The sequence below is a fragment of the Scyliorhinus torazame genome, chromosome 2 (genome assembly GCF_047496885.1).
Source record: "Scyliorhinus torazame isolate Kashiwa2021f chromosome 2, sScyTor2.1, whole genome shotgun sequence".
Taxonomy (NCBI): Eukaryota; Metazoa; Chordata; class Chondrichthyes; order Carcharhiniformes; family Scyliorhinidae; genus Scyliorhinus; species Scyliorhinus torazame.
In genome coordinates, this window is record NC_092708.1 from 399,810,319 (window position 1) to 399,837,532 (window position 27,214).

The 27,214-nt window shown below is 45.8% G+C and overlaps 1 protein-coding gene across 4 annotated transcripts in view; it reads left to right on the top strand.

Moving 5' to 3' along the window:
• Positions 1-27,214, top strand: part of ttll5 (tubulin tyrosine ligase-like family, member 5) — a 602,008-nt gene that overhangs the window by 140,995 nt on the left and 433,799 nt on the right. For all 4 annotated transcript variants that reach the window (XM_072494443.1, XM_072494444.1, XM_072494451.1 and 1 more), the window contains one exon: positions 16,561-16,642. In XM_072494443.1, coding sequence (XP_072350544.1) covers positions 16,561-16,642 — 82 coding nt within the window. The remainder of the gene's footprint in view (positions 1-16,560; positions 16,643-27,214) is intronic.

The window sequence follows — 27,214 nt, forward strand, 5'->3', positions numbered from 1 at the left end:
AGAATGGGGAAGTTTCACCCTCAGGGAGGCACTGAAGGAGGGGGAATTAATTGCACACAGGGCACTTGGGGACAGGAAGGAGAGAGCACCTAGGCAATGGCTGATTGACTCCATACTGGAGGTGGATTGACGATACTCCACGGCCCTGACCATACTGGCAGGGAGGAAAAAGCTACAAATAGAATTTGACCTATCTCCACCGGGAAAGCAGTGCACCAACTCCACCAGACACGAGGGAACTGTTACGAATATGGAAACAAGGCCAGCAGCCTACTGGCTCACCAGCTGAGAAAGCAGGCAGCCACCAGGGAGATTGCGCAGGTGAGGACATGATGGTAAACTCGTCACAGCAGCAGACACGATCAGCGAGGCCTTTGTGACCCTCCACCGGGAGCTGTACACCTCCGAGCTCGAAGATGGAGGTGGAACGTGTGTGTGTGTCGCAACAGAGAAACGAAGGAGTCAGGAGAGAAGTGGGGGGAGTGGACATAGGAAGAGAGGGGAGCGGACATAGGAAGAGAGGGGAGGGGAGGTGTCGCCCAGGGTGCAAGGGACGTAGGGCAGAGGATCCAAAGGTTACCGAGGCAAACAAAGCCCAGGGATACGACTATGGCAAACAACAACAGGATATGCCTGGGTGGCCTTAAACCCACTCGTATGTTTTAATACCATGAGGCAACATGTAGATAGTTAATCAGTCCGGTTCTGGGAACACATCACTGGGAGCCCAATGCTCAGATACCTGGTATCTACATATATGTTTCCTTTGGACTCGCATCTGTTTATTTCTTGTGGCATCCTAAACAAATGCAAAATTAATAAAAATATTTATTGAAAAGGCAGCCCTGGTGTAGTCTCTCAAGACTGTTCCAGAGGAGATAGATATCTCAAGCCCTTACATACAAGAGGAAGTGGACAGTGTCCTTGCCATTAGTCAAGTTAAGCAGCAGGAAACAATGGGATTTACCCCAAATTCCTGAAAAACATCAGATTGCTGGGAAGGAAGAGGCTGATGAAGCTGTTTACCAACACCCACAGCACGGGCACAGTTTCAATCATCTGGCGCCAATCCAAAATAGTGGCCATTGCCAAGGCAGGGCAACCACTCGACATGCAGCTCCAGCCCCATTCCCCAATCTCAGTCCTGGAACTCCACCTGCTACACAGACCGAGTCCAACCTTGGACTGTGGCGTCCCTACAGGCAGTTTCTGACACCAGCTGCAACTGTTCCGAGTAGGTCCTGACACCAACCTCACTCATTGAAGCCAGCTTCCAGAATGGCCTGAAGACAGGAACAGTCTGTAGGGTTGTGCTGACTGATGCTGTGCTCGTGACAAAGTGCTGCTGAAATGCTCCAAAATCATCTGAAACTAATCAACTCCATGATCAACAACTGCCAGTTCCTTGGGCACCTTGGAAATTAAATTCGCTGCCCACGCATAACCAACAATGCGCTTCTACAGGGATCAGTCACTGCAACTCTCTGGGGAGGGGGGGAGGATTATTTCTGGGACATAGATGAACACGGGATGAGTAGCTTCCTGTGCTAGCACAGATTGATGTCCGCAAGGATAACATTCTGCTCGAATACCCACCGGCTGACAGCTAGCGAAGCATGCCCGTTGACACAAAACCTAATAAAAATCCACGCACACATCTGAAATCCCATCGCCTCGACTAGAACTCACACTGCTCCCCACAACACCCTCTTCAACACATGTGCCACTTTCTGGAAGTTCAAAGCCTCCGATCCTTACAAAACAACACAAATCGCTCCGCTTCCCAGCTAGAAAACATCTCTTTATCATTGCTGCCTTTCTTCCTATTTCTTTGCTGCATTTTCCATCTGCGGATTTCATGCTTCCTAAACTTCCACTAGCTCTCTTTTTTGTGAATTTCTGGATATTTATGGGTAATTTGAAGGCATGCATCACTTTGGTTTTGCCAATGTTCACTCATGTCTGTTGTTACTAGTCGGTTGTTCTAGTCTATCTACCAGTTCTTGTAATCCTCCTGTGCTTGCTAAAAGTGCTTTGTCACCTGCAAACCTAACTGGTATTATCATTGACCACCCCCACACCTTACTGCCGTATTGTGTCTTCAGGTCATTGGTTCTGCATAGACATTGAAGAGGATTGGTGATAAAAAATGCCTGTATCGAACTCCTCTTCCGATTCCAATTACCGGGGGGGCGGGGGGCGGGGGGGCGGGGGGGGGGGGGGGGGGGGGGGCGGGGGGCCGGGGGGGGGGGGGGGGCGGGGGGGGGGCCGGGGGGGGGGGCGGGGGGTCGATGGAATGGCGGGAGAGGCCGGGGTCAGCAGGAGCCGGCTGACTTACGGGAGTGTTATGGGGGGAGCAAAAGGGCTAGATGTGGATCTAGCGGGGAGAGGGGGGGGTATAGGGTTGCTGCTGCATTGGTCAAAGGGGAGCTGGAAGTAGGAGAGGTGGTCCGCCGTCTGGGGGACTGGAGGGTGCGGGAGGCACGGGCACGTGGCTGGCCTAGAAAAGGAGATGGCTAGTCGAGAGGGGGGGGCGGGGTGAGCAGCCCCCCAATCCGGCTGATAACTTGGAATGTGAGGGGCCTGAACGGGCCGGTCAAGAGGGCCCGGGTGTTCGCGCACTTAAAGGGACTGAAGGCGGACGTGGTTATGCTCCAGGAGACACATCTGAAGGTGGCAGATCAGGTTAGGCTGAGAAAGGGATGGGTAGGACAGGTGTTCCATTCAGGGCTGGATGCGAAGAACAGAGGGGTTGCAATACTGGTGGGGAAGCGGGTGTCGTTTGAGGCAATGAATATTGTAGTGGATAATGGAGGTCGATATGTGATGGTGAGCGGTAGGTTGCAGGGGGCGCGGGTGGTACTGGTAAACATATATGCCCCGAACTGGGATGATGCCGTATTTATGAAGCGCATGCTGGGTCGTATTGCGGACCTGGAGGTAGGAAGCTTGATAATGGGGGGGGTGGATTTCAACACGGTGCTGGACCCAGCACTGGATCGCTCTAGGTCCAAGACTGGTAAGAGGCCGGCTGCGGCCAAGGTGCTCAGGGGGTTTATGGACCAGATGGGGGGAGTGGATCCATGGAGGTTTGTCAGGCCTTTGGCCAGGGAATTTTCATTCGGCGAGTCGGATGCTGGCACACCAGCTTCGTAAGAGGGAGGCAGCGAGGGAGATAGGTGGAGTTAAAGACAGCGGGGGGAATATGATGCGGAGTGCGGTGAGAATAAACAAGACATTTAGGGACTTCTATGGGGATCTGTACAGATCTGAGCCCCCAGCGAGGGAAGAGGGGATGCGATGATTTTTGGATCAGCTGAGCTTCCCGAGGTGGAGGAGCAGGAGGTGGCTGGTTTAGGGGTGCCAATTGGGCTGGAGGAGCTGGTTAAAGGATTGGGGAGCATGCAGGCGGGAAGGCCCCGGGGCCAGATGGGTTCCCGGTCGAGTTTTACGGGAAATACTTGGACCTGCTAGGCCCGTTGCTAGTGAGGACTTTCAGTAAGGCAAGGGAGGGGGGGGCCTTGCCCCCGACAATGTCCGGGGCGCTGATCTCTCTGATCCTGAAGCGGGACAAGGACCCACTGCAATGTGGGTCGTATAGACCGATCTCGCTCCTCAATGTGGATGCTAAGTTGCTGGCTACGAGAATTGAAGACTGTGTCCCGGGGGTGATACATAAGGACCAGACGGGATTTGTAAAGGGCAGGCAGCTAAACACTAATGGCGGAGGCTCCTCAATGTGATTATGATGCCCTCAGTGGAGGGAGAAGCAGAGGTAGTGGCAGCTATGGAGGCGGAGAAGGCCTTCGACCGGGTGGAGTGGGAGTATCTTTGGGAAGTGCTGCGGAGGTTTGGGTTCGGAGAGGGGTTCATCAGCTGGGTCAGGTTGCTATATAGAGCCCCGGTGGCGAGTGTGGCTACGAATCGGCGGAGGTCGGAGTACTTTCGGCTGTACCGAGGGATGAGGCAGGTGTGCCCCCTGTCCCCCTTGTTGGAAAATTTGAATAAACATATTTTTAAAAATAAAAAATCCGACTAACCACGAAAATCTGAATATTGCATGTCTTTGGCTTCTTTCTTGGGGTGACCATTATTGTCCTCTGGTTCTACTAGTCCATGGTAAACATTGATAAGTTCTTTCTCATGTTTTTAATCAAGCCCATAGCCATAGGTATTTCAGCTTTTCCAGTTCTTATCTCATTTATTGCTACTCTTATCTCACTATTATTTCTGGTCTGATGAAATCGATGTCAACATTACCCTCCTCTTCCAGCTCAATCATTTCAGGTTTTTCATTTTTTGCATATCGATCTGGAATGGGCCTTCAAGTCCTGATCTTCAGACTCAGAGGTGAGTGAGCAACCCACTGAGTCATGAAAATTGATGGTGCAATATCAGAGTTAAACTATGGATTTGACTGGATTGATGGCCGGTGTTGGAGACACGCACTGCAGATCAGTCTTAGTTAGAGATGCCGTGGAGGGCGCAGGCCACAGTAATCTAGGGTGAAAAGATCAGGGAGCGGAGTTGGAGCCATGGTTGACAGGTGGGTCGGGGAATGGAATTGGGGTTGGCGGGTGGGAGTTGGAGTCTCAGCACTTGGAAGTAATTGGATGTGACGTGCTTTAGGCTGTTGCTGAGAAATGGTGCTCTTTGAGAAATAAAAATTAGGAGCTGGAGGAGGTCATTCCGCCCTCCAAGTAGGATCATGGTTGATCTACTTCAACTCCACCTTCCTGTGCTACCCTCACATAATCTCAAAATCTACCTGTACACAATGACTGACCATTCCGTTCTCTGGGGCAGATAATTCTAAAGATTTACATCCATGCATATAACTATATCTCGCTCGATCCTAGCTTTATTTGTAACAGAACCATATTTGCCATAAGGTTAACCAGCTATAATAATATTAAAGCAAAATACTGCAGATCTGAAATAAAAACAGACATGCTGGAAAAACTCAGCAAGTCTGGCAGCATCGGTGGAGCTAGAAACAGAGTTAATGTTTCGAATCCAACACAACCCTTCTTCTGAATTCAACTGCAAGTGGCACTGAGGCATTGTGTACTCTAGTTATATTATTGTGGGATTTGGGAGCACTGAGGTAGTTACTCTCTATAAAGCTTTAATTGGACCCTTGTGTTATTACAATGTTCTGCTGGTTGGCATTCTGACCTGTGGTTCTGAAACTATTTTGAACATGGGTTGTTAAAATAACTAGGAGTGATTATTCACAGTAGCGACACACCTTGGTGTCCAACTCCATCAGCGTTGAAATTGTTGTTTTCTTGAATGAGTTATTATGCCCTATTTTATTTAGCTAGTTCTAATGTGTTCTTGATGCCAGTCTCTCACACCATGCAGAAAGCTGAGACCTCAAAATATTTCCAGCATCAATATGTAGTTTGCAGTTTGAGTTTCCAGTTTTTCCTTTTGGTCTTCCCTCTGTGTTAATTTCTGCTTTGATTTGTGTCCAGAGTTCTGATTATTGTCGACAAGGTGTTCATTTAATTTTTTGTAATGAGCTGGTGTGAAGCATAAACACTCGGCCGAAACTGTTGGATCGAATGGCCTTTGTTCCCTGAAATACTGAAACTCTGTGTTTTGTGGGTGGCATAGGCTGTTTGCCTGAGACTTGAAAACACAATCCAGGCTGGAATTCATTGCAGTACAGATTGAGTGCCGCACTGCTGGAGGTGCTGTCCTTCAAATAAGCAATTAATCGCGGTCCAGTTGAGTGGAGATTAAGGCCACGTTCTGTCGGCTGCACCGCACTTGGTGAGTAAACGAACGGGCCCGTTAGATAGCGAGAGAGGCCGAAACCGGGAACCACAGTGGCCGCCGATCGGCTTCCGATCTAACCGGCCCGTCCCCGTTGGCGAGATCCGGGTCCCGGCGTGGCGAGAAACTAATAATCACCAATTAAGACCAATCTCAATCCCATTAATGGGAAGGAGCCCCAATAGAATGGCCCCCCGTGAGCTAACTGCCTCCCCAGCGAGCGATCACACGGGCGCGGTTTAGTACACTTGGTTAAAATTGTGAAGCCAGCGCAATGGCTGATGTGGGGATCCGGGGAGGTGAGGAGCCATTTTTGAAATCGGGCAGTTAGTATGGGGACACCGGGCTGTTGCCCCAGAGCTCAGTGTGGGGGAGGGGGGGGCTCAGTGCCCATGGATCTGCCATGGGCGGCACGGTAGCACAGTGGTTAGCACTGTGGCTTCACAGCGCCAGGGTCCCATGTTAGATTCCCGGCTTGTGTCACTGTCTGTGTGGAGTCTGCACGTTCTCCCCGTGTCTGCGTGGGTTTCCTCCGGGTGCTCCGGTTTCCTCCCACAAGTCCCGAAAGCCGTGCTGTTAGGTGAATTGGACATTCTGAATTCTCCCTCTGTGACCCGAACAGGCGCCGGAATGTGGCGACTAGGGGATTTTCACAGTAACTTCATTGCAGCGTTAATGTAAGCCTACTTGTGACAATAATAAAGATTATTATTATGCCACCCACTGGATCATGTATACCTAGAGCAGCTCCAGCTAAATTTTGGAAAATGACCACCAATGCATCCACTATCTCTACAGCCACCTCTTTCAACGCTCTGGCATATGAAATAGAGGCCGAAAGAAGCTATTTGGCCGTTCAAGCCTACTCTGCCATTCATGGGATGTGGACGTCTCTGGTCAGGCCAGCATTTATTGCCCATCGCAAATTACCCTTGAACTGGGTGGCTTGCGAGGCCATTTCAGGGGCAGTTAAAAGTCAACCACATTGCTGTGAGTGGAGTCACATGTAGGCCAGGCCGGGTAAGGATTTCCTTCCCTCAAAGGCATTAATGAACCGTATGGGATTTTATCGATGATTGTTTTATGGTCACTAGCTTTATATTCCAGATGTATTAATTGAATTTAAATTCCACCAGCTGCCAACCAGTGTCCCCAGAGCGTTAGCATTAGCCTCAACCTCTGGATTACCAGCCCTGTAACATTGCCATTCTGCCAACATCTAACCACCATGACCGGGAATGTTCTGTCCATGATGGTGATGGAGGTGGAGACGATCAATGAGTTCAAAAGGTAATTGGGTGAGCACTTGAAGCAAATAATATTCAGGGCTGTAGGGATAGAATGGAGGTAACTGGATTTCAGAGACCTGGCAAGGATATGATAATCTCCCTTCTCAACATTATAACCCTGAACTTCTCGAGGGCAATTAGAGATGGACAACAAATACCGGCCTTGCCAGCAAAGCTCATACCTCCAGACCCTTTTGTGACTCCAATCCCACCCCATTGAGATTGATTGTTTCGTACCCTGTGGAGTGATCCTGGAAAGTCGGTCTGCTTTATTGAAACCACTTAGCGCGGCCATGGGATGGGTAATAAATGCCGTCCTTGCCAGCGATTCCTTCCCCCTGAGAATGAGTTTGAAAATGCCTCTATTTATTTGCCATGAAGGAGTTAAAGTGCTTCTTTCCAGATTTGCATGTAGCGGCATTTGTACACTCTCAGCCAGCAGTTAATAGAGCCCTTAAGTGGCAGTGCGAGGGGGTGCTGTTTAATGGTGAGGAAAGAGTGTTTGTTTTAAGGAATATGGATCAGGATAAGAGGGTTATTGTTCCGCTTCTTCCCAAGCTGGGATCCAGCTCAGTGTGGTCTGGGCCTCTCTGGCGCCAAACTCAAGTTGAATAAGGGAGATTTCCAAAAAAAAAGTATTTTCAGCTGGCTGAGTTGGCAGTGCGTAGGAGGCTGCTTACTGCAGGAGGTGGCTTTAGGGAGTCTAGTTGAAGACACTGCAAAAGGACACGCTGAAAAGCAGTGCAGGGGAGAACAGAGCACTGCTCTCTGCTCCCTCAGGAGCTGGGGCAAGCAGCCACTGTGCTCAGACACTGATGGTAGATAAACAAACTGCCCCATTATATTACTCGTGTTCTCTGTTCCTTCGGGCCAGGGAATGAACACGTTCTGTTTCTTATAAATAGTAGTCGGATTGTATTAATTTGAGCTAAATTAGCTGTACTTTCAAAATAATAAATTTGAACGCATGTACACACTCCTTCCTATTCCACATCCCAAAATGCTTCTTTCATCAAGTAACCTATTAAAGGAGCATTGCTGCTCATGTACCCTTATACATGCTGATTCACTTTATACTCTGGGCTGGAGAAATGACAACATAACCAGGGAGATGGTCCTTGTGCCTGAGCCAAGGTGTAATGGCTGATTTACACTGGGGAGTGCCGCAGACTGGGGGAGACTTGCCCATAGAAAGTTGATAGTGTAGTAGTTGTGATGTTTTGGGATCATGACCTGTAACTGTGAGCCCTGTCCTGAGTTACGGACATCAGGCATCTCCTCAAAGGAAGAAAATGGAGATGGGTTGGAGCAAAAGCACAAAAGGAAACCATTTGTCCACCATCATTTGAAAGAACTGTCCAATTAGTCACACTCACCCTTTCCTGACAGCCCTGCAAATTTCTCCTTTCAAATGTTTACCTAATTCCCGTCTCAATGTTGCTATTGAATCTGCTTCCACTGCTCTTTCAGACAGTGCAATCCAGATCATACAAGCTTGCTGAGTTTGAAAGAAAATTCTTCTTAACCTCCCCTGGTCCTTTTACAAATTGCTTTAACTCTATGACCTCTAACTATCAATGATTCTAATTTATTAAGGCCCTTCGAATATTTCTGAGAGCAAAACGTGACTCCAGTCAGCTGTGATGTGGGTTAATAAATATCCACTGTCGCACCCCCCCATTAGCCAACTTAAGCTTAGTGTCAGTGACATAACTGTACAAGAATTTAGTACCTTATTAATAAACTTATGAAGCAAGGAAGAAGCAGATGTTTACAGCGATTGGGCTTTCACTTTGGAGATCTGCGTTTAAGTCAAATTCAAGTCTGTAAGAGCACCATGTGAAATGAGTTTGGCCCAGTTTCTGTGGGCATGCATATAACGCTAAACCTTACTTGGCATAGTCTCATATTAGAACATAAGAACTAGGAGCAGGAGTAGGCCATCTGGCCCCTCGAGCCTGCTCCACCATTCAATGAGATCATGGCTGATCTTTTGTGGACTCAGCTCCACTTTCCAGCCCGAACACCATAATTCTTAATCCCTTTATTCTTCAAAAAACTATCTATCTTTATCTTAAAAACATTTAATGAAGGAGCCTCTACTGCTTCACTGGGCAAGGAATTCCATAGATTCACAACCCTTTGGGTGAAGAAGTTCCTCCTAAACTCAGTCCTAAATCTACTTCCCCTTATTTTGAGGCTATGCCCCCTAGTTCTGCTTTCACCCGCCAGTGGAAACAACCTGCCTGCATCTATCCTATCTATTCCCTTCATAATCTTATATGTTTCTATAAGATCCCCCCTCATCCTTCTAAATTCCAACGAGTACAGTCCCAGTCTACTCAACCTCTCCTCGTAATCCAACCCCTTCAGCTCTGGGATTAACCTAGTGAATCTCCTCTGCACCCTCCAGTGCCAGTACGTCCTTTCTCAAGTAAGGAGACCAAAACTGAACACAATACTCCAGGTGTGGCCTCACTAACACCTTATACAATTGCAGCATAACCTCCCTAGTCTTAAACTCCATCCCTCTAGCAATGAAGGACAAAATTCCATTTGCCTTCTTAATCACCTGTTGCACCTGTAAACCAACTTTTTGCGACTCATGCACTCGCACACCCAGGTCTCTCTGCACAGCAGCATGTTTTAATATTTTATCATTTAAATAATCCCTTTTGCTGTTATTCCTACCAAAATGTTGTACGCAAGGAGACGATTCGACCTATCGTGCCTGACACTGACGCAGTTTCTCCTGTTTGGCTCTTAGCAAAAGCCCTCATAATGTTCAGCACTTCTGTCAAATCTCCCCTTCACCACCTTTGCTGGAAGGAGAGGTAATTCTTCCAATATTTGGAGTTGGGTCTCTATTTTCACAGAATTCAATAGCTGCTCTGCTGGTACAGTAAAATGGCACTGCTGAAATTAGAAGAGATGAGGGTATTGTTCTCTGCCTGAGTAAGACGGTTTGAAATCCAAAGGGTGCTAGTCCTCAACGCCAACATCTTCCACCTGAAGGAACACAAAGAAATCCGTGATACACACAGAAAATCACAAAAACGGATTGACAGCTCCACACCGTGACAATTTACCGAGCTTATGACAATGTGAAATTTACTGAAGGGTGTGTAATGACGGGGAGAAATTTAAGCCCACCATTGGACATTTATCAAAATACTACAGTAATTTAACATGAAGTGACCGATAGCTTCCAGCTTCTTTAAACCAGGTACCCTGATTCCTAGATTAGTAATAATACCTATTACAATAAGGCTTTATCATATTGAAAAGTCTTATAGTATATTCAGCAATTAATTACTTCTTTTGAAATTCTGTAACTTTTAAGTAGGTAATATTAACCTGAATATGTGAGTGAGCTAAATTAATATCAGTAGATATATATTCTGTAACAAAGGGTGCTGGGGAAGAGGAGTTGCTGAATGATTGTGTGAGGGAATTGAATTAACGTCAGTAGAGATACAGTCAGTAACACAGGGTGCTGGGGGAGAGGGGTTACTGAGTGACAGTGTGAGGGAGCTGGATTAACATCAGTGGAGATACAGTCAATAACACAGGGTGCTGGGGGAGAGGGGTTACTGAGTGACAGTGTGAGGGAGCTGGATTAACATCAGTGGAGATACAGTCAGTAACACACGGTGCTGGGGGAGAGGGGTTACTGAGTGACAGTGTGAGGGAGCTGGATTAACATCAGTGGAGATACAGTCAGTAACACGGTGCTGGGGGAGAGGGGTTACTGAGTGACAGTGTGAGGGAGCTGGATTAACATCAGTGGAGATACAGTCAGTAACACAGGGTGCTGGGGGAGAGGGGTTACTGAGTGACAGTGTGAGGGAGCTGGATTAACATCAGTGGAGATACAGTCAGTAACACAGGGTGCTGGGGGAGAGGGGTTACTGAGTGACAGTGTGAGGGAGTTGGATTAACATCAGTAGAGATACAGTCAGTAACACGGTGCTGGGGGAGAGGGGTTACTGAGTGACTGTGAGGGAGCTGGATTAACATCAGTAGAGATACAGTCAGTAACACAGGGTGCTGCGGGAGAGGGGTTACTGAGCGACAGTGTGAGGGAGCTGGATTAACATCAGTAGAGATACAGTCAGTAACACAGGGTGCTGGGGAGAGGGGTTACTGAGTGACAGTGTGAGGGAGCTGGATTAACATCAGTAGAGATACAGTCAGTAACACAGGGTGCTGCGGGAGAGAGGCTACTGAGTGACAATGTGTGGGAGCTGGATTAACATCAGTAGAGATACAGTCAGTAACACAGGGTGATGGGGGAGAGGGGTTACTGAGTGACAGTGTGAGGGAGCTGGATTAACATCAGTAGAGATACAGTCAGTAACACAGGGTGCTGGGGGAGAGGGGTTACTGAGTGACAGTGTGAGGGAGCTGGATTAACATCAGTGGAGATACAGTCAGTAACACAGGGTGCTGGGGGAGAGGGGTTACTGAGTGACAGTGTGAGGGAGTTGGATTAACATCAGTAGAGATACAGTCAGTAACACGGTGCTGGGGGAGAGGGGTTACTGAGTGACTGTGAGGGAGCTGGATTAACATCAGTAGAGATACAGTCAGTATCACAGGGTGCTGGGGGAGAGGGGTTACTGAGTGACAGTGTGGGGGAGCTGGATTAACATCAGTAGAGATACAGTCAGTAACACAGGGTGCTGCGGGAGAGGGGTTACTGAGCGACAGTGTGGGGGAGCTGGATTAACATCAGTAGAGATACAGTCAGTAACACAGGGTGCTGCGGGAGAGGGGTTACTGAGCGACAGTGTGAGGGAGCTGGATTAACATCAGTAGAGATACAGTCAGTAACACGGGGTGCTGGGGGAGAGGGGTTACTGAGTGACAGTGTGAGGGAGCTGGATTAACATCAGTAGAGATACAGTCAGTAACACAGGGTGCTGGGGGAGAGAGGGGTTACTGAGTGACAGTGTGAGGGAGCTGGATTAACATCAGTGGAGATACAGTCAGTAACACAGGGTGCTGCGGGAGAGAGGCTACTGAGTGACAATGTGTGGGAGCTGGATTAACATCAGTGGAGATACAGTCAGTAACACGGGGTGCTGGGGGAGAGGGGTTACTGAGTGACAGTGTGAGGGAGCTGGATTAACATCAGTGGAGATACAGTCAGTAACACAGGGTGCTGCGGGAGAGAGGCTACTGAGTGACAATGTGTGGGAGCTGGATTAACATCAGTGGAGATACATTCAACAGGGTGTTCGTGCCATTTTACTGGTGGAGGACTCAGTAATTTAACTTTAGCAATCCTTCTGAGAATATCAATCATCAGCATTGAAACAAAAATATTTTAAAAGAAAGCAAGTAAAAATATACAAATGGAAGTAGGAAGCTAATCATGGTTATTTTTAAGTGGCTTAATTTTGAAGAGGCAGATGGAAAGGCTCTTTCATTAATGGGTTTATGTGCTTAAGACCAGACATGCAACCACTGAACAGCCTGTACTGGCTCCCTGAGAAGAGGAACAGCGAAGGCACTGACTTCATACTCGATCACTCTGTCTGCAGTGTTAACATTTGAAGGCCTGATTCCATCCAATTCATTGACTTGGCTCACTGATCCCCTGGGCTAACTAAACCTTAATTCAAAGTCCATAGAAACATAGACAATAGATGCAGGAGTAGGTCATTCATCCCTTCGAGCCTTCACCACCGTTCAATATGGTCATGGCTGACCATGCAAATCCTGTATCCCACTCCCGCTTTCTCTCCGTACCCCTTGATCTCTTTAGTCAGAAGGGCCACGTCCGGCTCCCTCTTGAATACATCCAACAAACCGGCCCCAACAGCTTTCTGTGGGAGAGAATTCCACAAGTTCACAACTCTCTGAGAGAAATTCTTCCTCATCTCAGTCCTGAATGGCTGACCCCTTATTCTTAGGCTGTGACCCCCTTGTTCTGGACGTCCCCAACATCGGGAACATTCTTCCTACATCTAGTCTGTCCAGTACCATCAGGATTTTATATGTTTCTATGAGATCCCCTCTCATTCTTCTAAACTCCAGTGAGTACAAGCCCAGTCGATCCAGTCTCTCTTCATGTGTCAGTCCTGCCACCCCAGGAATTAGTCTGGTGAACCTTCGCTGGACACCCTCAACAGCAAGAATGTCCTTCCTCAAACTAGGAGACCAAAACTGCACACAATACTCAAGGTGTGGCCTCACCAAGGCCCTGTATAACTGCAGCAAGACATCCTACTCCTATACTCAAATCCTCTCGCTATGAAGGCCAGCGTGCCATTAGTTTTCCTCACCGCCTGCTGTACCCGCACGCCAACCTTCAGCGACTGTTCCACCATCACACCCAGGTCTCGGTGCACTTCCCCTTTTCCTAAACTGCCCCCATTCAGATAATAATCTGCCTTCCTGTTTTTTGCCACCAAAGTGGATAACCTCACATTTACCCACATGATATTGCATTTGCCAAGTATTTGCCCACTCAGCCAGCCTGTCCAAGTCACCCTGCAGCCTCTCTGCATCCTGCTCACAGCACACACTGCCACCCAGCTTAGTGTCATCTGCAAATTTGGAGATTCCTTTGTCCAGATCATTAATGTATGGAGTGTACAACTGGGGTTCCAGCACTGAACCCAGCAGTACCCTGCTGTATCCCACTAGTCACTGCCTGCCACTCAGAAAAGGACCTGTTTATTCCCACTCTCTGCTTCCTGTCTGCCAACCAGTTCTCTATCCACATCAATATATTACCCCCAATACCATGAGCTTTAATTTTGCTCACTAATCTCTTGTGTGGCACCTTGTCAAAAGCCTTTTGAAAGTCCGGATACACAATATCCACTGGTCACCCTTGTCCGAAAGGAAAATGCTGGAAAATCTCAGCAGATCTGGTAGCATCTGTAGGGAGAGAAAAGAGCGAACGTTTCGAGTCCGATGACTCTTTGTCAAAGCTTTGGACCTACATTTGTCTTCACCAGTATTTTCCTCTTCACATATCTAGAGGAGTTTTTGCAGTCAGTTTTTAAGTTTGCTGTAAGCTTACTCCCATATTCCATTTTCCCCTTCCAAATTAAACCCTTTGTCCTCCTTTGCTGAATTTTAAATTTCTCCCAGTCCTCGGGCTTTTTCTGGCCAATTTATACACCTCCACTTTGGTGTTATCACCATCCCTGATTTCCCTTGTTAGCCATGGTTGATCCACTTTCCCCGTCTTACACATGCGCCAGACAGGGATGTCCGATTGTTGTACATCCCACTATCCTGATCAAACCGCAAACAGGAATGTCACTACCTTGTCACTACCTCATCACAAAGACGCTTTTTAAAAAAGGAATGGACCTTGTGCTAAAGGTGAATGTTCAGTCTGATACTGAGGTACACAGAGCAGGGAAGTCTTGATGTGTTTCCATTCTGTATTGAACAAACCAATATACAAAAATATTGTGCATGTAAAGTGCAAGTGGTCCATCCAGCTTGCCCAAAGCTATGGTACCTTCCGCATTATAGTACAGACAGGCCCATGAGCCATGTAAGCTCCTGGGAGAGGCTAAATGGTGGCACAGTGGTTAGCACTGCTGCCAGGGTCCCGAGTTCAATTCCGGCGTTGGGTAACTGCGTGGAGTCTGCACATCCTCCCCGTGTGTGTGTGGGTTTCCTCCGGGTGCTCCGGCTTCCTCCCACAGTCCAAAGATGTGCAAGTTAGGTGGATTGGCCATGGTAAATTGCCCCTTAGGGTCCAAACGTTAGGTGGAGCTACTGGGGATAGGGTGGGGGATTGGGCCCAGGTAGGGTGGTCGGTGCAGACTCAATGGGCCGAATGGCCTCCTCCTGCATTGTAGGGATTCTATGGAAACACCAGATTTAAAAACTGTTCTGGGAAAATAATTTAGAAAGTTCCTCCGTGAAGGAGTTCTTACATTCCAATGCAATCCTTGTTGGTTTACATGTTTTCATCTCCATAAACTTGAACCCATCCAAAACGTTGCTGCCTGTTCTAACTTGCACAGATTCCATTCACCAATCACCACGTGCTCACTGACCGAATGTTAAACAATGCCTCTATTTTAACATTCTTATTGGTGTCTGCAAATTCCATCATCGTCTCGCCTCCTTTCAACCTCTGTAACATTTCCCAGGCCAACTGCCTTCAAGGTAGCTAATCTCATCCATTTCTGCCCTCTTGTGCATCTTTAATTTCTGCAGCTTTGATGATCATGCCGTTAGCTGCCTAGACCATAAACTCTGGAATTACCTCCCTGAGCCTCTCCATATGTCTATCTCATTTTCCTCCTTTAAAACACTCTTATTGTCCCCTATTGGGCTTAATCATTCAAAATCCTCTTTTTCGCACAGAAACCATCCATCCTCTCCTGAAAGTATTCACTAGCTCACTGTATCATCAACCCACGGTCTGTTTGGCTGAACTGCTCGTCGTTGTCATCAGGGAAACCCAATTCTGTTAGTAAAGTTTTGTTTGTATAATATTAAAGAATGATATTAGGGCTAAAACACTCAAACGTTGAGGACATGTTTCAGAATTATAGAACAGAAAACATCACAGGAGGTCATTCGGTCCATTGCATTCACGTCAACTTCCTCAAAGAGCAATCCAATTAGTCCTAATCCAGTTATTATTTACCCCACATCCCTGCAATTGTTTCTCCTTAAAGTATAGTTTTGAATTTGTTGGTGGGATGTTGGTATTGCTGGCAAAGCCAACATTTACTGCTCATCCTTAAATGCCCTTCATGTACCAAAGTTGCATAAACTTGGCTTGCGTTTTCTTGAACTCAGGAGGCTGGGTTGATCTGATTGAAATATTTAAGATGATGAAGTGATTTTATGGGGCGGATACAGAGAAACTGTTTACTGTGGCAGGGATCTAGAACAAGGAGGCATAATCATTAAATTAAAACTAGGTCATTCTGGGTTGAAATCGGGATGTGAGAATTTCTCTCCTAAAAACCTACAAATACTGGGGTCAATTCAAATGTTCACGGATAAGATGTAGAGTTTTGTGATGGATTAAAGCGGGTAAATGGAGTTGAGGTAGAATTCAGCCATTATCTAATTGCATGGTGGAAGAAACTTGGAGGGCTTAATGGCCTGTTCCTGGTTCTATGTTCACAGAACAAACTGTCCCCTAGGTTCCGATTAGAGGCCCAGTTAATTTGTGGAGGTTGATCCGTTAAAAGGGAAAAAGCTAACCTGGACAATTTGTTTGCATTTTAATGATTAAACTGGGTTAAAAGTCTAACATTTCCAAGCTGATTATGTGGGATCCTGTTTGATGTTAATAATGGCAGTTTCAATTCATTGAACTACTTCCACGCATAAATGCAGGATTGTGTTGCCACTGTGCAGAGTGCGTGTGGGTTTCAGCAAGAGACAACACAACAGCAGTGAGTATATGCAAGCTCTGATCTATCGAGATTCAGGATCATCATTACAGCTGCGAGCTCTTACAGAGATATGCTTTGTATTTTAACAGAGCTGTATGGGTTTGATGTCCTAATTGACTCCAATCTCAAGCCCTGGCTGCTGGAAGTCAACCTTTCACCGTCTCTGGCATGGTAAGTAAGCAAATTAGCATTGCTATCATTTCATTAAAGTTTGCGCGAGAGAAAATTGTGTGATTCCTCTTCTGGGACCTGAGTTCAAATCCAGCCCAGGATGAAAGTCTCCTGTTAGTTCATTTTCACAGCCCCACTTGAAATGGGATTGAATTGGCTCTATCCATGGGCTAACGGTGAAAAACCACAATACTCTCAATACAATACCAAACTGTCAATCTTGGTTCAAGAGGCAAAACTGTGCCTGGTATAGAAATGGAAAAGTATGATATTGATGCAGTGGGAGTTGAACTTTGTGGTTGAAGCTGAGGCACGCTGGGAGACTATATCTGGGTGGCATGGTGGCACAGTGGTTAGCAGTGCTACCTCGCAATGCCAGGGACCTGGGTTCGATTCTGGCCTTGGGTGACTGTGTAGAGTTTATATGTTCTCCCCGTGTCTGCGTTGGTTTCCTCCCAGTCCAAAGATGTGCAGGTTAGTGGATTGGCCATGCTAAATTGCCCCTTAGTATCCCAAAGGTTAGCTGGGGTTACGGGGATAGGATGGGGACATGGGCCTGTGTTGGGTGCTCTTTCAGACGGACGTTGCAGACTCAATGGGCTGAATGGCTGAAGGGATTCTCTGACATTTTAGACCTGGACCCTGATGCTGGAAAGTGTCCTAATCTTCAGCATCACCTTGATAAGTATAAATTTGGCACTGTGGTATTATAGACAGATTATGATGATGGTGTGGCACTCACAGGTTGACACTCATGGTGTTAGACAGGCAACAAATACACAGGAGGAGAGGACGTATACAGCACACAAACAGGCCATTTGACCCAACCAGGCAATGCTGTTTTTTTATACTTTGGTCATCTCCCATCCTTCCTCAAGTAAATCTATCATCATATTCCTCTCCGTTCGAATGAAGGGTCACCGAAATGTTAATTCTGTGTCACCACCTATGTTGCCTGGCCTGCTGAGTATTTCTAGCATTTTCAACCTCCACAGTATTTTGCTTTTGTATCGTAACCCTCTATTTCCTCCTCCCATATATACTTGTCGAGCTCCCTCTCAAATGCGTCTATACAATTCACTTTAATCACTCACTGTGGTAGTGAGTTCTACATTCTCACCAGTTTGGCTAATGAATTGCCCATTGAATTTCTTGGTGACTATCTTACATGGATGACCTCTAGTTATGCTCCTCCCCACAAAATAATACATTCTCTCTGTAGCCACTCGGTCAAAACTTTCATCATTTAGGCATCTCCACTCGGTCACCTCTGAGCCTTCTGTTTTCAAGAGAAAAGAGACGTAGCCTGTCGATCCTTTCCTGATATGCATACCCGAGAATTTCTGGGGTTATCCTTTACAAATCTTCTCTGCACCCTCCAGTGCCTCCTATGGCAGCCACTACACGAAGTGTAGTCTAACCAAAGTTTAGCAGATCCTCCCTACTTCTCATTTCAATCTCTACAGAAATAAAGCGGAGTGCTAGGTTAGCATCTTTTATAGTCTTACTAACCTGCGGTATAACTTTTAGTGATTGGTGCATTTGTACTCAAATCCCTTTGTTCCTCATCCCCACCTAGACCAAGCATTAAATAACCTCCCTGTTCTTTCCGACTAAAATTTATGATCTGTTTGTTGCCCATTCTGCAATTGCTCATTATTTGTTGTAATCCTCCTCTGCATTGACCACCCCCTCCAGTTTGGTATTATCCACAAATTAGTTGTATTTTTGATTGCAAAGTCCATACTGTTAATGTAAATTGTGAACAGCAGTGGTCCCAGCACTGCTCCTTGTGAAACACCGCTTCCCACCTCCTGTGACTCCGAACAGCTACCCTTTACTCCCACTCTCTGTTTTCTGTCTTGAAACCAGCTGGCAATCCACTCTGCCACCTTTCCCCTGACCCCACATTCTCTGATCTGATGCATTAGTCTATTATGAAACAACCTATTGAAGACCTTTTTACATCTACTGCATTATCATTGTCTACTCTCTCTGTTACCTCCTCAAACAATTCAATAAAGTTGGTCAAGCAACACTTTCCCTTTTGAAATCCAAGCTGACCCTTCATTATATATTTTATTTCTAGATGTTCACCCTACTTTAGTAAGGATTCCATTATTTTTCCTACCACTGATTCTGAGCTGACTGGTGGAGAATTCGCTGGACAGTCTCTGTCCTTTTTAAATATCGAAATTACATTAACTATCCGACAATTGTCTGGCAATACATCTTTTTCTAACAAATTGCTAAATATGAATAATGCCACTGCAATCTCTTCCCTAGATTCTTTCTTTCAAAATATGTAGATGCAATTCATCCAAACCAGGGGCTTTATCCTCTTTGAGTTTGTTTATTTATTCAGTACATCCCTTTTTAAATTTTACTTATACTATCCCATTGATTATCTCATCATTCAACGTTATGTCTGTCTGTCCTATCTCCCTGGTAAATACTGAAGCAAAACAAATACTCAATATTTCTGTCATCTTGAGATAGGTTTGGTTATTTGCACTATGTTTTTGTTGATATTTGCACATTACTGTGCACTGTAACTGTTTACAATGCCAAAAATACCTCAATAAAATTGTTTCTTAAAAAATATATATATTTCTGTTATCTCTCCATTGTTACCTGAAGTGTTACTCTGTATATCCTTTAATGGGCCTATTCCCATCACAACATTAATTTCCTCTTGATGTGCTTGTAAATTATTTTGCTATTTTGTTTTATGTTCTTCGATAATTTAATTTCATAATTCCTTCTTGCCTTCTTATTTGTTTTACTTCCAGTCATTCATAGAGACTCACTAGTGTTTTCATTTGTTAGAGTCATTAGCTGGGATTCCCCATTCAACGCCACTCCAATTGGGATTCCCGATCGGGTGGAGAATGGAGCGTCAAGGGGAAAACGGATTTGGCGCTTGTGATGAATGTAGGAATTTCAGATATTATTGTATTATGGATATAGATAGGTTAGGGGAGTGGGCCAAAATGTGGCAGATGGAGTTTAACGTGGATAGGCGCGAGGTGGTGCCTTTTCTGTGGATCTGCTGTAACTATGGCAGTCAGTGAGGTTGCCCTCCTTTCTTTTGATATCTATATTCTAATGCTCAGAGTCGCCAGGTATCAAATGATAACATCACAATGTTCAATCGGCTATCGATCAAAGAGCCAAACACCAGTTAGTTAGTTCAAGGTCAAGGGTACTTTATTTACACACGATTAGTCATGCAACATAAACACTACTCGTTAAACTACACCTATCGACTAAGACAACCTGTACTTAACTTCAGGCACCTGGCTTAGGTCAGACGAACAGTGGCCGCTGTTCGATTCTGGATCTATCGAGTCCGAAGGAGTAACTGCTGCTCAGCTAGGCTCATCCGTCTGGTAGCGAGCGTTGAACTTGGACTTGCTTCTGGTGTTGCTGCGATTGGAGATGGACGTTGCCGTGGCGCCAGGTCCAAAAGAGGACGAACACATGGCGGACTCTCTTCTTATACTTGGGGGTTTTCGTGCTCTTTCGGGCGGTCCTTCAGTTTGGACCCCACTAATTGGGTGATCCCCGATCACTGTGTTCGATTCAAACCAATAAATGGGCGGGTGCCTGGATGGCTGGGCGTGTCCCAAGCGGTCACTGACCCTGTTGCTTACGCTTCCCTAAAACAGGGAGTGGCGCCGAAATGTCTGGGACTGTCCCGGTCGCTCGAGTACCAGTCCTTTGGTGGAGATGGGCCATCAAATGCTAATCGGCCCATCAAAATGCTAATTGGTCGGGGTTTCGATACCGTCTGGATTCCTCACTTTGCAAATATACATTTTCAGGCTCTGAACCTGCCTGAATATCGCATTGTCCATTTTACCCGCTAGGCTTTGCGAGCTTCTCTGTTCCTGGATGTAAGTGGCCATCCCAGATGGCTACAGAGGTCATCCATTTTGGTCGGAAAAATGGAAAGACCACTTCTTATCTAAATGGGGAGAGACTTCGGGGTGTCCTGGTGCAGAGGGATCTGGGCATCCTCATGCATGTGTCACAGGTATAGCAGGTAATAAAGAAAGCGAATGGAATGTCCAAGGCATTGGTGAGACCGCACCGGGAGTACTGGGCACAGTTTTGGTCTCCTTATTTGAGGAAAGATGTAGTGACATTGGAGGCGGTTCAGAGGAGGGTCACTAGATTGATTCCAGAGATGAGGGGTTTGTCGTATGAGGAGAGATTGAACAGTTTAGGCCGATACTCTCTAGAGTTTAGAAGAATGAGGGGAGATCAAATCGAGGTATACAAGACGCTAAACGGTCTGGATAAAGTAGACGTGGAGCTGATGCTTTCTCTTGTGGGGCATTCTAGAACGAGGTCATAATCTCAGGATAAGAGGTAGCAAATTTAAAATAGATTTGAGGAGAAACTACTTCTCCCAAAGGGTTGTGAATCTGTGGAATTCGCTACCCCAGAGTGCGGTGGATGATGGGACAGTGAGTAAATTTAAGAAGGAGTTAGACAGATTTTTAATTGGGAATGGGTTGAAGGATTATGGAGAACAGGCAGGATGGTGGAGTTATCAGCCATGATCACATTGAACGGTGGAACAACCTCGAGAGACTAAATTGCCGACTCCTGCTTCTAGTTCTCATGGAGTCATAGAGGTTTACAGCATGGAAACAGGCCCTTTGGCCCAGCTTGTCCACGCCGTCCAGTTTCTATCACTTAGCTAGTCCCACATTTGGCCCATATTCTTCGATACGTACCCTGCCCATGTAACTGTCTAACTTTTTTAAAGGAAAAAATTGCACCCGCCTCTACCACTGCCACTGGCAGCTCGTTCCAGATGCTCACCACCCTCTGTGTGAAGAAATTTCCCCTCTGGTCTTTTTTGTATCTCTCCCTCTCACCGTAAACCTATGTCCTCTAGTTCTAGACTCCTCTACCTTTCGGAAAAGATGTTCACTTTTTCCCTTATCTATGCCCCTCATTATTTTATAGACCTGTATAAAATCACCTCTAAACCTCCTACACTCCAGGGAAAAAAGTCCGAACCTATCCAGCCTCTCCTTATAGATCATACCATCAAGTCCTGGTAGTGTCCTTGTAAATCTCTTCTGCACTCTTTCTAGTTTAACAATATCCTTCCTATAATAGGGTGACCAGAACTGAACACAGTATTCCATGTGTGGTCTTACCAATGTCTTGTACAACTTCAACAAGACGTCCCAACTCCTGTATTCAATATTCTGACCAATAAAACCTAGCATGCTGAATGCCTCCTTCGCCGCCCTGTCCACCTGCGACTCCACCTTCAAGGAGCTATGAACCTGTACACCTAGATTTCTTTGTTCGTTAACTTTCCCCAACTCCCTACCATTAACTGAGTAGGTCCTGCCCTAATTTGATCTACCAAAATGCATCACCTCACATTTATCCAAATTAAACTCCATCTGCCATTCATCGGCCCACTGGCCCAATTGGTCAAGATCCTGTTGCAATCTAATATAACCTTCTTCACTGTCCACTATGCCACCAATCTTGGTGTCATCTGCAAACTTACTAACCATGTCTCCTACATTCTCATCCAAATCATTAATATATATCACAAATAACAGTGGACCCAGCCCCGATCCCTGAGGCACACCGCTGGTCACAGGCTTTGGCTTCGGTCGGGAAGCCAATTTTGTACCCAATTGGCTACCTCATCCTGGATTCCGTGAGATTTAACCTTTTGCAGCAACCTATTATGCGGTACCTTGTCAAAGGCCTTGCTAAAGTCCATGTAGACAAGATAAACTGCACTGCCCTCATCCACCTTCTTGGTTACCCCTTCAAAAAACCCAATCAAATTTGTGAGACATGACTTTCCCCTTACAAAGCCATGCTGACTTTCCCTAATTAACCCTTGCCTGTCTAATTACCTGTAGATCCTGTCCCTTAGAATACCTTCCAACAACTTACCCACTACAGAAGTAAGGCTAACCGGTGTGTAGTTCCCAGGCTTATCCCTACAGCTTTTCTTAAACGAGGGCACAACATTTGCTATCCTCCAATCTTCAGGCACCTCTCCTGTAGCTGTCGATGATTCAAATAATTCAGCTAGAGGGCAATTTCCTCCGTAGCCTCCTACAATGTCCTGGGATACATTTCATTGGGTCCCGGGGATTTATCGATCTTGATGCGCTTTAATACCTCCAGCACCTCCTTCTCTGTAATATGTACACTCCTCAGAACATCATTTTTTATTTCCCCAATTTCCCTAACATTCGTGCCTTTCTCAACAGTAAATACTGGCGAGAAATATTCATTTAGGACCTCCCGCATCCCTTGTGAATCTGCACATAGATGACCTTGTTTATATTTAAGAGGCCCAACCCTCTCCCTAGTTTTAAGTTTACCCTTTATGTATCTGTAAAAGTTCTTTGGATTTTCCTTTGCCTTATCGTCCAAGACAATCTCCTGTCCCCTTTTTGCTCTCCTGATTTCTCTCTTATCTCTACTCCGACAAGCCAGATACTCTTCAAGGGATCCATTTGATCCCAGCTGCCTATGCATGTCATATGCCTCCTTCTTCCTCATGTTCCAAGAAAGAACTATTCTGTCTAATTCCATCTTCCAGTTCTTGGTCTGGAGCCCTGTAGGTAACAGTACCTCGAGCACAAATTTTTTAATATTGTTTTTTATTCATTTACAGGATGTGGCGTCGCTGGTTAGGCCAGGATTTATTGCCCATACGTAGTTGCTCTTCAGAAGGTGGTGGTGAGTTGCCTTCTTGAACCACTGCAGTCCCTGTGGTGTTGGTACACCCACTGTGCTGGTGGGGAGTGAGTTCCCAGATTTTGTCCCAGTGATAGTGAAGAAACGGCAAAATGTTTCCAAGTCAGGGTGGTGAGTGACTTGGAGGGGAACCTCCAATTGGTAGGGGTTCCAGGTATCTGCTGCTCTTGTCCTTATAGATGATAGCGGTCATGGGTTTGGTGTTCTTGATTAATAAAGGTATCGGGGTTATGGGGAGAAGGCAGGAGAATGGAGATGATTCGTGATCGAATGGTGGAGCAGGCTCGATAGGCCGAATGGCCTAATTCTGCTCCGAAATCTTATGGTCTTATAGTTCGGGTTAAAAGCCTGGGATAGTATGTGACTGCTGCAGCCATGTTTTTAAAAGTCCTGGTTTGAAAGGCAGGAGACACTTTTTGGGGACAGAGGTGCAATTAAAGCATTGTAAAAGTAAGATCATAATTAATTCCAGCCATGGATATTGTTTGCTGAAGATGGGCTAATGGACTTTTGTTTATGTTAAGAGGGTTTCTTGGGGAGTAGATAATTAGAGACATTGTTTTTAGTTTTAGTAAGATGCTGTAGTTAATGGGAGGGACCAGGAGCTGAAGCAGCCAGATATTGAGTTTCAGGGTTTAGTTTTAGATTGGGATGTGAACAGTTCAGTTAAAGACCTGTATGAACTGACGAGAAGTTTCTGGAGAAACAGTCAGTTAAAGATTTGACTGTAGACAAAACAACAGCTTTTCTCAAAGCAGTTTAGGTAAATAGATTTTGCCTGTGAATCAAAAAGCAGTTTCTGGAAAGGCTGGCAGTTTAAACATTATTTGAGATGGGCAAGAATCTGCAAGCTGTGTCCAGAAGGATATCACTTTCTCAAAGATATCTTAATAAAGCAAGTATTCCTGAGTCTGCTACCAGTATTTAAAAGTGAATTGTGACCGGAGATGGGTTTTGATTGAGTGGAGATAAAGATATCAGTTAGGATTGTTTCATTGTATTGATCAGCATTGTTTAGCTGGTAATTGAAATCTATTGTCTTTCTAATGTTAAAGTTAGTAATACTGTGTTAGTAATAACATTAAAAAAAAATACCATATTCCTATTTGTGCGTGAAATCACTCCTGGAGCGAAGTATCCTTTCCTCTCAGTCTTACAATCTAAATAGAACATTGGGGGTTCTGTCCAGTACCCTAGCAACTGTTGGGATCTGGCTTGGAATCATAATAAGCTGAGAAAAAGAGGGAGTGAAAGCACTTACCTCTTTTTGATGTGGTGAGGAGCTGCCAATTATAGCAGGAGTATTTATATACATTGTAGTTAGCATCAAAGGAGGGTACTTGAGATGCATTCATGTGGGAAGGGAAAGATAAATAAACAACCCCCCTAAGCAGCTGTGTCTGAGCAAATAAAACCCAATCACTGGCAAGTGAAATGTATTGTTCTGTGAAATTGAATGGAATATTTGCATTTCAAAGGCCGTCGAAGGATTTGAAGCCCTTTGAAGTGCACTTGGCTTTTGAGGAAGCCTCTGACACTTGTGACAGCTGCTGCTTTAAACACCTGTCTGGCGCATCGGGTGTTGGGGAAGAGTAAGTGAAAATGCAGTGATCTTCAACTCAACTGCTTGGACTGTTCTTCAGCTTTTAGGTGGGGTGACTGAATGATGGGGATCTCTGATTGGGGGGGGGGTCTGTTGGGGGGTTCTCTGAAGAGGGGGTGGGGGGGGTTGGGTGAGCTTTGTGCATGTGTCTTGGGGAGGATGCCCCAAATTGTTGGGGGGCAATGCAAGTTTGCATTGTGAGTGGGAGGTGGGTCCTACCACCAGACCTCGGTATCGGGCTCAAAATAGCGACCCGATACTGGGAATCCAATGGAATCGAGCTCCATGCATAAATTAGCAAGGTGAAAGAGAGGGAATCACATACTGAGCCCCGGTCCGAGCACCAGCAGAGACCAGTAGCCCGGTCCGAGCACCAGCAGAGACCAGTAGCCCGGTCCGAGCACCAGCAGAGACCAGTAGCCCGGTCCGAGCACCAGCAGAGACCAGTAGCCATTCCCTGCTGACAGGAGCACTTCGGCTCCAGAACGGAGAATCCCAGAATAGATGTATTTTCAGCATGGAAAGAGGCCCTTTGGCCCATCGTGTCAGCGCCGCCTATCACACACCTAGCTGATCAAATCCCATTTTCCAACACCGGCCAGTAGCCTTGTTCTTCCCTTTTAGTGAATAGATTTTACCAGCACTGGGTTGAAGATGGTTTTAAATGTTTCCCCTTGTTATCGTGGCATTGGAGTTAGATGAGTTGGCGTGAATGATACTAAGAGAGTTGATGTTGATGAATTGGACAAGTTAATGTCAATGTCCTTATCCACATGTTCTATAAACTCCACTAATCCACAAGATTTATCAGACACAACTTGATGGCCCTCTCTAAATGAAGGCAGATATATTTACCACAGTCTCCCATCAGTCTCAAACTCCATTCCCATATCCAGGCAGAGCTTTTTAAAAATTAAATTTAGAGTACCCAATTATTTCCTTCCAATTAAGGGCAATTAATAATCATCTTTATTATTGTCACAAGTAGGCTTCCATTAACACTGAACCCCCCCCCCCCCCCCAATCAATGCAGCTGTTGCTTGCAGCTACTCTTAGCAAGCGATATGTTGTCATGGTATGTCACACTCATCTGTCTTACTCCATTCTCGCACATCCACCGTAGCTCGTCTGAAACTGCTCTGTCACTACGCCTAGGCCGACCGCTCTTCCTGCTGCTCTCACTCTGTACTTTACAACTCTGATCAAATGGCCAAAATACTGATATTCCCTTCTCTAGAAACACAACTTCCTTTCCGTATAAGGAATTTTTAACATAAGCCTTAGAATCCACATTTCAAAGGCCTTTATTTTCCTCCCTAGATCTTTATTGATTGTCCAGATTTCTCAGGCAGACAGAAAATATGCTTCCTGGCTAGTGGCTTATTCGTTGTTAGCGATTACAGAAAGGTTCAGTGATTTAAACACACAAGAACATCATCATGTTCGAGGTACAGAGTTGGACAGTGACAGCAATTCCCCAGCTTCCAAGTTATGAGGGTGGGTTATGGAAACTGGGCAAAGTGAGAACTTGTTAAAGTAGACATGCATATGAATGGGTGAGTGAAGGTGATTACTGGAGGTTTGAGGCTATAAAGCAGTTGACGAATTTGAAACACGATCGCTGTCGGGAAGGGTTCGTATTCCTGGGATGTGAGTTGAAAAAGATGATGTGTATTATGAAGAAAGTCAGGGTGACCCAAAGGGAAGCAGGGTTGCTGAGTAAGATGCAAAAACAGTCATTTTCATTAACATCCCACTTTTAACATGGGGAAACGTGCCAAGGACTTGCACAGAGATGCAAGGAAATCTGACACTGAGCAAAGGAAGGTATGATCAGGAGTGATCTACAATCTTCATTTTTGTACTACTTGGTAATGAGGATGTTTCCACTTGTAGGAAAAACCTTTGTTTCTCCTCTGTTATTAATGCCGAAAGGAATTTGATAAACATTTGAGAAGGAGAAAGCAGTTTGAGTTGAGTGAATCGGGTAACTCTTTCAAATAGTTGGTGCAGGCACGTTAGGTGAACAGCCTTCTCCATGATCCTGTGATGCACATCAGAACCTCCTGTAGTCCTTCAGCTTTCTTCAGGATCCTAATATGTGGTTAGGTCCCAATCCTTTGCACGTTTTTCTTTGGATCTTAACCTCCACCACCCTGGGCCATGCACACCTGTGAGAGATCCAACTTCCAATCAATATCAGCCTT